The following is a 14152-nucleotide window of genomic DNA, read 5'->3' as shown; positions in this document are numbered from 1 at the left end:
GGGCAGTTCAAACACGTTTTTGCTTCCACGCTACAGTAACTACGTTTCCATCCAAGGATTTTTTGCGATTTTTTTTTTTGTGCATCAAAATAAAGCTGATGGAAAATTACATTATTGCTAAAAATGTCGTTTAACTTAACCGCATAAACTCTATTGATACGTCAAATGTCACGAAAAAATGGTTTGGAAACACTTTTTGTCAATAAAATTGGCATTAATGCAAAAATGTTGTGTCACATGACAGTATTGAAAGCCAATTTATTGTATGTGATTATGTTTTTATCTTTACGGCATATAGAGCCGATCTGCAAACGTGACACTTCCAGGAGTGCCAACACAAATTATATATCATGCACATTATTGACAAGTGCAAGGAAAACAAAATGAATATCCACTCTTTACGATTAATTTCATCGCAGTATCCATCCGTTTATTTATTAAAGTTTATTTTCCACACCATTCAAAATAATAGACGGCAGTCACGGAATTAGACCACAAAACAAATAATTTCTGTGCACAAAGATGTTTTAAATTAAGAATAAATACAATTTTTTTTTTGGGGAACATTTACAGCCCAATTCTATTATTGTTTAGTTTTACTTCTGAAAAAATGCTGGTAAAATCCCCTGTAAATTACCAAAGGGAAAAGCATTAAATTAAAAAAATGAATTACCAAACAAAAATATTTTTTTTTATATATAATATGCCTTTTCTCAAACTTAAATGAGCTTTAACCTGTTCTGTATGAATAAAGTCGGCTGAATGATGTTCTCAGAATGTTCTGCACTTTTTCAAGATTATTATAAACTATCAGAACTATTTGTCCAATTTTGATCCTTTTAAAACGTTTCAATACTTTAAATCTATCCATCTTTACCTCAGAACACATTTACTGCTTCTTCAGAAAATATAAATTTGCATTATGAAGCTAAAATACATTTTAGATGATAATCAAATTCAGTTGGTCATTAAAAGTTGCAAGTTAAATATGCAGGACATAAAGCAGTTGTGATGGCGATGCTTTAGATTAGATGATTGTTCAAAATATTTAATATCAGGAATGTATCATGTAAATGCTGATATTACACCGCATCATAATTTTTCTCTTTAATAGCGGTGTATACAGCATATACACATTGACTGATGGTCCTTTCACTGAGACAGAAAGTTTCCGCCACTACTTGGTGCAGGTTGCCAGCTTGTACAGGACCAAGATGATTCGCTTTTGGGTCGGAACCGGTGCCAACCTGCGATATGCGCAACATCAGGACCAATATTACAGTTCTATCAGAAGGGCATCTGCTTCCTTTTGATTGCAATTTCTCCTCTTCTGATTGCTTTTATTTGTGAAATTAAAATGCTAGAAAACTGGCTAATTTTCTCAATACTCTCCCCATTTTACCAAAACTTTGGAGAAAAAAAATTTGGGACATCTGGAGGCAAATTATCAATAACACACATTTCTGAATGGAAACAGCTTCAGGGCAGATTTCTTTTGCACTAAACCAAAACTTATGCAACAAAGTGTTTTTTTAGGCATGATGTCATCACGCACTTTTTATCGATAAAAGGCCATTTGAATGGAAACGGGCAGAAGGCAACAAATGTCGCAATTGTTTTTTCTCTCATTTTCACTTAGATAACAAAATAGTGCGAAAGGTGGATGGAAACTACTGTCATCTTTGACCATTTCGCCACGTTTCACAGTATTTTTCAACGTTCCGCACAGCAGCTTCCACTTCAACTTTTGAAAATGCTCCTCGAGACTAGGGATGGGCATTTCGAGTAATTTAGTTGTGGAGTACTAAAGCATAAAAAGACTAATCGATTACTAGAAATTTTGAATCGAAATGTAACCTTTGAACCCAGTTTTCTTATGAAAAAATTTGCACTATGCATAAATAATATCTAGATTTAATTTTTTAAAAAAAAAAATCCATTCAAAGTCTTCTAAAGCAATGCAATAACTTTAAATAATATAAGAATTTTATTTTTGGGTGAACTATTCCTTTAACAACATCATGCATCCACAGCACCAACCAATGCATTGAGTTGTAACGGCAAGATTTTGGCGAGAGAAGCAGTTTCACAATTGCTCACGGCAGGCAAAGGAAAATCAAATTGCATTATTCCAGAAGTGTTTTTACTAGTCGAATATTTACGGCTGAACAAGCACTCGATTACTCAATTACTCGTGCACATCCCTACTCGAGACATCCATATACTGTTGCACTGTGGATTAGGTAAGATTAATGCTTTTTATAGATCCAGAGATAATAGGATATCAGTATTAGAACATCCATCGTGTTATGTGCAAAACAACACACTGTTACCACAGGAATCAAGAAAAAAAAAAAGAGACTCCTGACACCATCAGAGAAATGCTAGAATATAAACATTTCACACATCATTGTCTTAAAAATAAATGACAAATATATATATAAAAAATAATCCATAATTTAATAAGTGACTAAATTGTGGCAGATGGACTAAAATATCGATCTTTAAAATAAAAAAAATAAAATAAAAAAAAGGACAACTATTCAGGCACTGGTTCATGAACAATCAATTATTAGTGAGTAGGGTTAGAAGTTCAGTCCATATTGATGATAAATAAGATGCTCTCTCCTGCTGAATTAAGCATCTATCAGTCTTATCGCTACAGTCAGTACTTAGACAAAAGTACTGAGATAGAAGTCAAGCAGAATATAGCTTTTGTCTGAGGCAGATGTTGTCTGTTAATTAAAGTACTTTACAGGCTATTGATCTAGGAGAAAAATACCAATGTAATGGCCAAAACGTCATGAAGAATTTGAGTAAACTGAAGCAGTTTTAATGGCTTAAGATCCTAAATTTAGGTAACATAACAATAGTTACGGGAACATAGAATGGAGCAGTTTTGACTTATGATGTACTGGACACATAAATACACAGTGAAAGGTCCAAGATTTAGGAAATATATGTGGTTTAGGGTTACAGAATCAGGGCATAGGGGCACATAAGCCAATCAGCCTGAGTTCATACAGTATGTGCAAACATCCAGCAGAGTTTCCCCTCTAGATTAATTAAGTGTTGAAGATGAGTACAGCCATATTTAGGGAGAGTCAATGTTCAAATGTCAGTAGGATTAACAATAGTGAAGTCAGAGTCCTTGCTGTGAGTGCTGCCATCATCTGCACTGGAAGACCCAGATGTAGTTCCCATCAAGGGGTCTTGGAAATCCGCATTGTTTAGGCCTAGCACATGCTTGAAGAGTGGAGCTGTGGTGATTAGGCTTGGCTCCTCACTCTCAGATGGCTCTCCATCCTGCGGGACCAGGATGTATTCGTCCCAGTTTCTGCCCTCAGCAGCCTAAGACATGAAAAATTTGTATACATTTGATTTATTTATACACGTGTACACACTGTACAATTAAAATCCTCTCTACGTGAAGCATTCTTTGAACTATGCTTTGTATAATCATCTCTAATATGAGGCTCTTGTATTGTAGTGACACTCTCACAGGTCAAGACCTTTTCCTCCTCTTGTTCTTCCTCTGCCGCTCTCTCTCCTTCCTGGAGGTTGTTGCGCTGTGAATCATTTTGTGGTCTGTTTGTAGAATCAGTTGTGTTTGTAGAGCAGTCTGGATCTCTCTGGTCCTTTAGTGTACTGTACTGAGAAAAGCAGTAGTGATCATCAGCTATTGTGATCTCTTCATTCTCTTCTGACTCCAGCTGGCTCTGGTTGAATTGGAGAGCCCCCTTCAGGATGTCTTTAATCTGGGCAGAAATGGGTGGAAAGAGAGTCTTAAAAGTGTGTTAAAAATGCATGTACTTTTTTTCTAATATAAGTAAGGGGTAATGTACAGTCAGCCAGGTTTTACCACAAAATCAACTCAGCTATGTAGGAAAACAGTTGCCTGGTACAATGGTCAATTATAAAGTTTAATAATCCTTATCCTCCTGAGACCCCGCGTCCACATGCATGGACATTACGTTTTGGCTTTACAATAGACTATGCATAATTTAATTTAAACCGACTGATCTCAGTTCAGGAGACTCTAGGCTGTCATTAAAGGGTTAAACTTTTGACACCCCAATTCATGTGACAAAACAACAGCGGAGTATGTCTTTGGGAGAAACTGCACCAAAACTACATCTGGTAAAAAAACGAATTACGTTTTTACATTAAAACCTGTTTGAGTCAAAAGATTAGTCTCTAATTGCATCTGATATTCCATTTACAAAATGTAATTGATTTATTGCGAAACAGTACGTGGACTATAAGCTCATTTTACCAAAAATATCCTATTTTGAATGTGCATTATCAAATTGAGAACCAATGGATGCATCCAAAAGATGGAAAATTTTGCTTTCAGAGGCTTAATTTGGATTTAGGATGAAAATAAGGTGCATTTCAAACTGTTCTGAGACATATTTAGTTTTGCATGCTTCTTAAGAGCTACTAGTTACAAATCCAAGGGGAATGGAAAATGCACACAGCAGTCACACTTGGGACACTTGACTTATGTCAAAAATATTTGATCATAGAATACTACGATTTGACCAATCAAAATGGAGTTTCCAAAGACTTGTGTATTATACTGTATACTAACACATTATACAGACTGAAAGCTTTCATTTTGGCCAAAAAAAAAGAAGAAAAAAAAAAGGCCTGATTACTTACCTGTTTGAGTCCGGCAAGTGACACCAGAACCTCATCTTCCTTCTCCAGATGCTCCTGCAGTATCACATCTTGAATTTGAGCTGTTCAATCAATCATAAAGTAAAATCATTCAATTTCTATTACCAGTTTCAACTGCACAGACACGGTTAACAGGCTTACTGACTAACCTATGTGCATATTCATCATCTTGGAACAGTATTTACTCATGGCCCCGAGATCATTAATTTGACCCTGTAAGAATGATACCTGGGCTTCCAGCTCCTCCTGTGTTAAAATGTAAACACATACACACATGTAGGGCCAATAAAACACAAAGAATCCTGGAAATAAACAAAGCAAGTGAAAATTGATGGCTAAAGATTCTGCTCACTGTGTCTTTGTTTATAGTTTTACTGTGGGACCGTGAACGACTGATATTAAAGAAAGAGTCTTTCTTCGTGGCAGAGGAGGGTGGAGAGGACGTGCTAGACTCTCGTCCCCCCGACACAGGAAGAGGAGGGGAAGACATAGAATGATCCCGTCTACTAGACAAACTCTCTCTGCTGGGGGAGGAGCTAATTGTCCTGGAGGTGTGGCCTGTAAGGTAGACAAGAAAGAACAGCAACAAAAATTATTCTCAGACAGAGACAAGTAAAGGCAGAGAACTAAAACACGTCAGAACAACTATTACAATACCTACAATTACATTAAGTATAAGTTCTACACAGTCAGAATAAGCCAAGTTAATCCAAGATTAATGACAGAGAAGACTGACTGTGTGAAAGCAAAAACATGCATTGAAAAAGGCTTTCCTCAGTATAGTGAGAATTTTATAGTTTCCTCAGAGAATCAAAGTGAGATTAAAGAACCATTTAAAATAAAAATGGGTTTCTCTGCCTCCTGGTGGCAGAGCAGTATGACTCATAAAATATATGTACTTGACCATAGACACACATGTATGGATTACACAGTGGACATATCACAGTCAGTCAAACACACACACACACACAAATGTTGTGTTTCCATGTTTTATGGGGACTTTCCATAGACATAATGGTTTTTATACTGTACAAACTTTATATTCTATCCCCTAAACCCAACCCTACCCCTAAACCTCACAGAAAACGTTCTGCATTTTTACATTTTCAAAAAACATAATTTAGTATGATTTATAAGCTGTTTTCCTCATGGAGACCGACAAACTGTCCCCACAAGGTCAAAAATTTTGGGTTTTACTATCCTTATGGGGACATTTGGTCCCCACAAAGTGATAAACACACGCTCACAGTTACCTGGGGTATCAGAGTGAATCTGGGCTGGGAGAGATATCTGAGAAGCTCCACAAAGACCTACGTCTAACACAGGAGAGAGAGGCTAGACCACACAAAAGCATACAAAAATCCATGCATGCTGAAGTATTAAAAGAAGTTCATGCAAAAATTTAAATCCTGTCATTTAAGGACCCTCACATTGTTCCAAACCCATTTGACTTTCTTTCTATTGTGGAAAATAAAATGTGTTATGCAGAATGTTAGCCTCAGTCACCATTCACTTTCATTCAATTGCATTTAGTTTTCCAAACAATGACAGTGAATGCTGACTGAGGCTAATATTTAGCCTAAAATCTCCTTTTTTGTTCCACAAAAAGAAGAAAAGAAGTCACGTGTGTCTGAAACAGCATGAATAAATAATGACCGAATTTTCCTTTTTGGGTGAACTATCCCTATAATTACTTCTAATCACAGAGACAGTTACTTCCCAAGTCTCACAACATGAATAGCAATGCAACCAGGGCTTGACGTAAACTTTTTGGCTCAACGACCACTGTGGCTAGTGCTGTTTCAAAGTCACTAGTTACTAGTTAGCATTTTCACTAGCCAAAATCCCCTGTCTCACAAAAAGTAACAAAGGTACTGTAGACTGTAAGTGCATATATTTGTTTGGACATTTTATTTGAATGAGAATGATTTGAGTTAAGCGGGACACAAGCCTAATGATTTCATTAATCTCCTATAATATCAGAAGTAATTTCTGAAGGCAAACATGGCCTTCACCCTTGTTCTTACATTTGTAATATTAATGCCATAACCAGGTGACCATGGATGGCTCATCACTACCATAGTTAGGTCAATGAAGATAGTCTTTCTAAAAAATGTAACTATAGTATTTATTATGGAAAAAAAAGCATATTTTAGCCTTTTAAGATTTCTGCATTTCAATGTAATAAAATTCCTTCAAATTAAAGTGTGTAATGTTTAACAAAATGTAATTAATAAAACATTAACAGGGTTCCCACTCTTTTCATGACTTTTCCATGTTTTTTCCATGACTTAAAAACAAATTTTCATGCCCAAACATTTAGTCTTTCACTCTGAAATAGGCATCAAAAATCGCATAATCGCAAATTTTAGTGCAGAAAGTACTTCGGCAGTGGGCACATAGATATTCCGAATGATATCTGAAATACGCTTTTGCCTTTTACTGCATTACTGCAGAGTTAGAGACTTCTACAGTTGAAGTTTTCTCTGTACCGCCCGTGCTAAAAGAATCATTAATTGAAGATAAGGTAGCTTGAGCAGTTCCTGCACGTTGGTGATTTTTTGCTACTTATGTTGTTGCTCAAAGACGCCGCCACCATATTAGAAAGATCAAAAGATTTACAACATAATTTGCATGCTGCCCATGTAGGACCTGCCATTTTTAATACCTGGCCATGCTGGGCCAGGCATTGTAAAACGTGCACTTTCATGGCTTTCCAAATTTAGCTGTAAAATATTTTTTTTTTATGCTGAAGTAGCTTACGTGAAAATTAGCAAAGAGAGACACACTTCACTGATATAAGAAGTTAATGACAATTAGCCTGAAAACGTGAATCTTAAAATGAGCGGGGATTAGCGGCATGTCGGTGTCTCTAATTGGTCAGGAATTCTAAATAACATAATATATTTTAAACTCTTCACTATGTGTTATTTTATTAAAAATTACTCAATTCAATAAGATGGAATTTTAAAATCTGTAAATCTTGAAATAAATGTTTGAGTACAGTTGCCAGTTAGTGTTACTGCAGTAAAAACATACAAACAAACAACAAAGATAAAGATAAACTTGTCAGTGCTGCCTATAATGTTAGGGCTCTCTAGCAGTTTGAGAGGTTTGACTTCCTCCATATAGCACTTTAAAATACACAATTCTCAGAAGAATTCAAAATGGTCACATAAGTTTTGTGGTTTCTTTCACGACATCGTGTGAAGCCTGATTGACTCATGGCATCCCAGAGCTCTGGATATCCTGTCTCTGGAGCGCTGGTGAATGTGCTGCAGAGAAGCATATCTATTGTTTATGAAATGCTGAACACAAGATGAATATAATTAAATTTGCTTCGGCTGTGGCTCAACATTCACTGAATTTTAAATGCAGGAAAAACCGGAGTTACCTGCCACTGCAGTGATCTTCCGGCATTTGGTAGGTGGGTGGGTGTTAATGTCAAGCCCTAAATGCAACATGAATCTAGAGGTTAAAAAGGTGTGTGCTCACCTTTGCTGAGATGCACGGGCATGCTCTCTGACTTCAGCAGTCGGTGATGATGCTGCATTTGAGGGTGTGTCTGCGATTGCACATGTGTGTTTGAGGGGGCGGTGCACGACAGAGGCTCAGCCAATAGGCGTGGCACTGGAGCTTGAGGTGGTGGGGCTGATATCACCTCACTATTGATTGGTGAGATCCCGCTGGGTCCACCTCCCATTGGAGAAATTAGCTTTCGGCCGAAATTGAGAAGAGAATTGGATACTTTATTAATGTTGAGGGGTGCTGGTTTAGTGCTGGCCCTAGAGAGAGGGGGAAAAAAAAGAGGTTTATTCAATGCTAAATGTTATATACCGCTATAATAGTGAAACTCTTGCCTAATCCAAATAATAAAAGATATTTTTCTCCTTTAAAAAGTGAAAGGGACCGTTCAAACAGAACACAATTTTGCATCTATCTGCACTGGTTTTCAATTATTTTTCTATGTAAATATGTGCTAGATGGACATCTTTGACTGTAGTGCCACATCACTGCTTTTCAGCATCTCACACAGGAGTGACGCATTTTTAAAATGTCATGTCAAGTTTTAAAATTAAAACGAAACAGCTTCGAGACTAGTGCTTTGTTATATATATTTTTTGTGCAAGAACGTCTCGGTTACGTATTTAACCTCACTTTCCTAAGACGAAGGGAATGAGACACTGTGTTTATTAACACATATGGGGAGTGTCCTTTCACATTATCTAGTTGAAACCTCTCTACAATAACACAAATATTCCAATATTGGCTATAGTGTTTGAGTCCCACCCTTTTAAGCGCAAAGCTGTATGCTATAAAAGCAGGCACTCAAACAACATTCCTCAGAACATTCTGACTGAGGAACAAAGAGCAAATCGCTCTTTGTTCCTCAGAGACATTCCCATACAACTCAGCACACTTGACATTGCATTTATAATATGGGTAACAGAATCCAATCACGCCGCAGTACACGACATAACCTTCCAGAGAGGAAACGTGATACCTCAGTCCCACAGGTTGGTGACCGACATGAGTATGCCGCAAGTGAGTGACCCTCATGTTGGCCCAGGAGGGGAGCACTCAGAATGAATATATGAACTATAGTCATATAGTATGAATGAACCCAGTCTGGAAGGGAGTTAATTTATAAGAAAGCGCTTGTGACTTTATGGTAAAATACAATGGCCTGAATGCAGACAGTTGTGTAAAATGATGGGGAGCCCGTACTTAAATGTAGGGGCATAGGTATATGTTTGGCCAAGAAAATAGCAAGCGCTCTAAACAGACAGGACTTGTGAAGAGAGAGATCTAGTGAGACGGACATTCCTTTCGTTCATCCTCCATAGCACACAAAGATCTGATCCAACAGTCTGAACTAAGGATGCGCTCAACGTATGCATGTAGCGCCCGTACAATGGAAGGATTGTTTCGCACTCTGAAAAGCGTGGTTAGGACCTTTTCTTGGTTTGACAGTGGCTTTGAAAGATCGGGGCCAAACTTCAGACATGAATTGTCAATTGATAGTGCATGCAAGTCACCAACCCATTTTACTGAGGCCAGAGCAAGCAGTAGTGCGATCTTAATGGAGAGCATGCGCAAATCATCAAAGTCCAAAGGGTCGAAGGGGGGGGGCCTGCGAGTGCTTGTAGGACCAAACTTAGGTCCCAAATCAGGACTGTAGCCAGCCAAGATGATTTAATCATCTTGCTCCTCTAAGGAACTATAAATTAAATCATGTTTGCCTATAGTGGTGTCAGCTTCAGGTGCGTGATACGCAAATATAGTCGCAACATCAACTTTGAGCATTGACGGAGAGAGTCCTGTGACTAATTGCTCTTGAAGAAATATGAGAATTTCATGTATGGGGCAGTTTACGGTTTCTTTGCCATGTTAAAGACACCAATCTGTGAACACATTACATTTTAGCGTGTAGAGGCATCTCGTGGATGGCGCTCTGGCCTGTAAAATTGTGCTCATAACTGAATACATCAGTTCTGGTGCATTTAGCATGCTCTGTCACACGTGTAGACTTCGCAGCTCTAGCTTTCTTCAGCAGTATTTCCCATGGAGGCCCGTCCAGTATTTCTAGCATCTCCAGAAACCGAGACTGATTGGGCCATTACGATGCAATTAACAGAACTGTTTCCATGTCCACTCTGACTTTGCTGATGACAGAATGAAGGAGGCGCACCGGGGGAAGCGCATACTTGCGTTTCACGGCCATATATTGGCCAGCGCGACATGGTAACATATACGCCACTACTGCTGGGTTGTCTGAATGAATCACAATGTGGTGAGTCACAATATCGTAATGAAAAGCTGTCAAAGCTAGAAAGACAGCCAGTAGCTCTAGGCGGTTGACATGTCACAAAGTTGGGCATCCATTACACACCGCAACCCAACCTGTGCTGGATGCATATGTGTTCAACACTTTCTTTCTGAAATTTGACCATGCATAACATTCTGCTGGTAGAAGGCTTCCGCTGTCCATGATGCAAGAGCAGCCAGTCAGTGGTGAGTTACCAGGTAGCACTGGAATGCCAGTAAGAGCTTAACACTCGTCCGTGTAACAAGACAAGTGGGCAATTTGGTATGTTCATAAGATGATATAATTCGGGAATTATATCCCCATTGGGAAGTGGTTGCACATAATGTGAGGCTTTGAAGAGGGAAAGCAATTTATTGAAAAAGTGTGAACGTCTTGCGCGAGTGCTGTACTCTTTTTACAATCTTTATATGTTCATACATGATATAATGTGCTCACCATTGGGAATCAGTTGTGCATAATGAGCAAACTTTATAGCATGGCTGGAGACACCAGAGCATCAAATAGAGTGGCTCTTCACGCAAAACCGTGAGGGTCAGCCAGATGTGATGATCCAAAAATACCAGGTTGCTCATTGACTTGCTAATGCCCTGTGCAGTGACTTTCCTAGCTTGCAGCACTAAATCTGTGGTGGTGCGGAGCTCTTTGAATGTCTCTGGATAGTAGCTTTGCTTGTCCATTGTTTGAGGAGCTTAGCTTGGAAAACTTCGGAGCATTGTCATCACGTGGCATGCTGAACCAGTTTGGCCTGCTGCTGAGGATGCTCCTCCAGTCAGTGCGGACGTTATTTGACACGGCTTATAAAGATGACCATGGCGTGAGTTCCACGTCCTGCTACTCAACGGGCAAAGATGTGCCACTGGCACCTCTTTCAGGGGTAGAAGTCGGGCATAACCGCTTTCTTCTTTAGAGAGGATGTAATTGCTGCGTGGGTGAGCTGAATAGGGCGTGTGCCATTATTTGGCAGTTCGTTATGCAGGAACCATTCAATAAGGCGAGATTGTATAGGTTCCTCTAGCGGGGACCACTGGATATCGAGCTCTTCGACCACCCTTGAAATGACGCAAAGCATCTACTTGTCTGTGATGTGTACACGCTCCTCACTGGGGGAAGGGGCATTAGTGTCATCCACTGACCACTTGTCTGATGCAGCGAGAGACATGACATTGTCATCATCAACAGCGTCAGAACCCCCGAACAAGACGAGGCCATGCGCGAGGCCAGAGCTCGTCACGCACATAATGTATTGGCATAGACACCTTACATGAAGATTGAGGGGCTCGCGGGGCGTGTGCTGGCACAAGGACCACCTCAAATTCCTCCTGCTCGACCTTGTGGCCCTGCCGTGCCTCCTCGTGTGATCCTTCGGGTGTCACAGAAGAGGAGGATGGGAGGGAACGGGAGGCTGAATCGTTCCTCAGAATGAGAGCGATTAACGAGTGAAGTGCCTTGAGACTCATGCCTTCACAGTGAGGGCAGTCTGTCTCCATGAGAACTGTCAGACAGTGAATGCAGCTCTCATGCTGATCTGACGGCGAGATGTGCCTTTCGAACAAAGAACACTTACAGAACGACAACTTTATAGACGCGAACACGTTACGGTGTGTGTGTGTGTATATATATATATATATATATATATATATATATACACACATATATATATATATATATATATATATATATACATACACACACACACACACACACACACACACACACACAATATAACACTATACAATTGCTTATAAGGATACACAACTCCTAGCGAAGCTGCAATTTCACCAGCTAAGCAGTGAGGTGGAGTGATGTTCAGCGGAACACTGCAGGGGAGCAGAGATACCGCCCGCTGACTTGTGTAGTTGACGTTGAAGCAGTAGAAGGCTTCTAGATGAGAGATGAATCGCTGTCTTGAATTAAGAAACTTCTGAGGAATGGTGTTTGCGTGCCTGCTTTTATAACGAATAGCTTCGCACCTAAAAGGGCGAGACTCAAATACCATAGCCAATATTAGAATATTGCTATTATTGAAGAGAGGTTTCAAATAGGACATGTGAACGGACACTCCCCATATGCATTAGCAAATGCAATGTCAAGTCTGAATGGCCTCTAGCACTCTCAAGATGAATAAAAGTAATGTACAAACACAAAACAAATATATACCGAGTCTTGTTGACTAGGTCAGCCCCACGTGTTTTGTAGTAGTCAAGGTTCTGCTGGAACTGATAGTTCATTGGACGAGGATTATTCTAAGGGTACACAAAATGACAGTTAATGATGTGTAAAAGCAGATCTGGGACCAGTTGAGTGGAACTAGTAGTTGACACTACTAGTCAAAAGTTTGATCTTTAAAACCTTGTGATCTATCGGCTTCAGTTTAAATTCTAGAAATTGGTTTTACAAGTCATTTTTATTTGTAAAGCGCTTTTCACAACATTCACAATTTATAAACAGTTTAAATGAAAAACGTGATTTAAAATCATGCTTTAAACTAAATTGTACTACATATACACACACACACACACACTCCATCTCACAAAAGTGAGTACACCCCTTGCATTTTTGTAAATATTTGATTTATATCTTTTCATGTGACAACACTGAAGAAATGACACTTTGCTACAATGTAAAGTAGTTAGTGTACAGCTTGTACAACAGTGTAAATATGCTGTCCCCTCAAAATAACTCAACACACAGCCGTTAATGTCTAAACCGCTGGCAACAAAAGTGAGAACACACCTACAATATATACATACATAAATGGATGAGTTGGACCAGATAGCAAAGGAAGAGCAACCAACAAGTCACCAGTATACAAAGAAACTCCATCAATACTGTTCAAAAGCAATGCAGGTAAGATATAGAAAAATATAGTTTAGATTTTTTGGTCACTAGTCGTCATTTTCATTTGTATAGCACTTTTCACAACACACATCATTTCAAAGCAGCTTTACAGAAAATCATGCATTAACAGAAAATGAAACTGTAATATCTATAAAGTCCTATCTATAGTAAATTATCCCTTAGTAAATATCTATGGAGTCATCATTGTGTAGTTTGATTAAATATGATTGTACATTTTCTATCAAAATAAATAATAATTGTATTTAAAAGCCCAGTGAGCAAGCCGAAGGCGACTGTGGCAAGGAACACAAATCTCCATAAGATGTTGATTAATGGAGAAAAATAACCTTGGGAGAAACCAGACTCACTGTTTCCCTCTGGCTAACCAGCATGAATATAAATCCAGTATTACTTATTTATGTGCAGTGCATATATTGCTCACTAAATAACTACCATACTTCCATTTGTGTTATTTATTTTTGATGGCTTTACCGTTATTCTAAAAAAACACTAATTATTAATAATAAAGAATGAGTAGGTGCGTTCAAGCTTTTGAAAGGTAGTGTACATTAAGCAGTTTACAGTCTCTCTGCCAGGCTGGCTCTTTCATCAGTTACTGTATCTATGCAAATGGCTCACAAAGCTGTTATTTAAACTACTGTTTGAAGTGCTCAAGGTTGGCTACACAAAAGATCCATTAACATTCAGGACTAAGTAATAATATATAAATAAATAATGGATTCTGAAGAAGCAGGCTCCTCAGACAGAGCATATAATGTCAGAAGAAAATGTTCCCTTTTT

At 38.7% G+C, this 14152-nt stretch overlaps 1 protein-coding gene across 5 annotated transcripts in view; it reads right to left on the bottom strand.

Annotated features, from left to right (window-relative positions):
* Window positions 1–427: 427 nt before the first annotated feature.
* The window catches only part of LOC127620139 (TBC1 domain family member 5-like), a 32796-nt gene continuing 19071 nt past the window's right edge, over window positions 428–14152 (bottom strand). For 3 of the 5 annotated variants that reach the window (XM_052093246.1, XM_052093245.1, XM_052093250.1), the window contains 8 exons: window positions 12671–12756; window positions 8179–8468; window positions 5937–5999; window positions 5036–5241; window positions 4833–4929; window positions 4666–4745; window positions 3513–3758; window positions 428–3351 (listed from right to left, as the gene is read on the bottom strand). In XM_052093246.1, the coding sequence (XP_051949206.1) occupies window positions 3112–3351; window positions 3513–3758; window positions 4666–4745; window positions 4833–4929; window positions 5036–5241; window positions 5937–5999; window positions 8179–8468; window positions 12671–12756 (1308 nt within the window). In that variant the 3' untranslated portion in view covers window positions 428–3111. Of the gene's footprint in view, window positions 3352–3502; window positions 3759–4665; window positions 4746–4832; window positions 4930–5035; window positions 5242–5936; window positions 6000–8178; window positions 8469–12670; window positions 12757–14152 lie in introns of all 5 variants that reach the window. The other 2 variants (XM_052093249.1, XM_052093248.1) reach the window with 2 other exon arrangements.

This window comes from Xyrauchen texanus, chromosome 26 (assembly GCF_025860055.1).
Source record: "Xyrauchen texanus isolate HMW12.3.18 chromosome 26, RBS_HiC_50CHRs, whole genome shotgun sequence".
Lineage (NCBI taxonomy): Eukaryota > Metazoa > Chordata > Actinopteri > Cypriniformes > Catostomidae > Xyrauchen > Xyrauchen texanus.
This window is presented reverse-complemented; position numbering and strand designations above follow the sequence as displayed.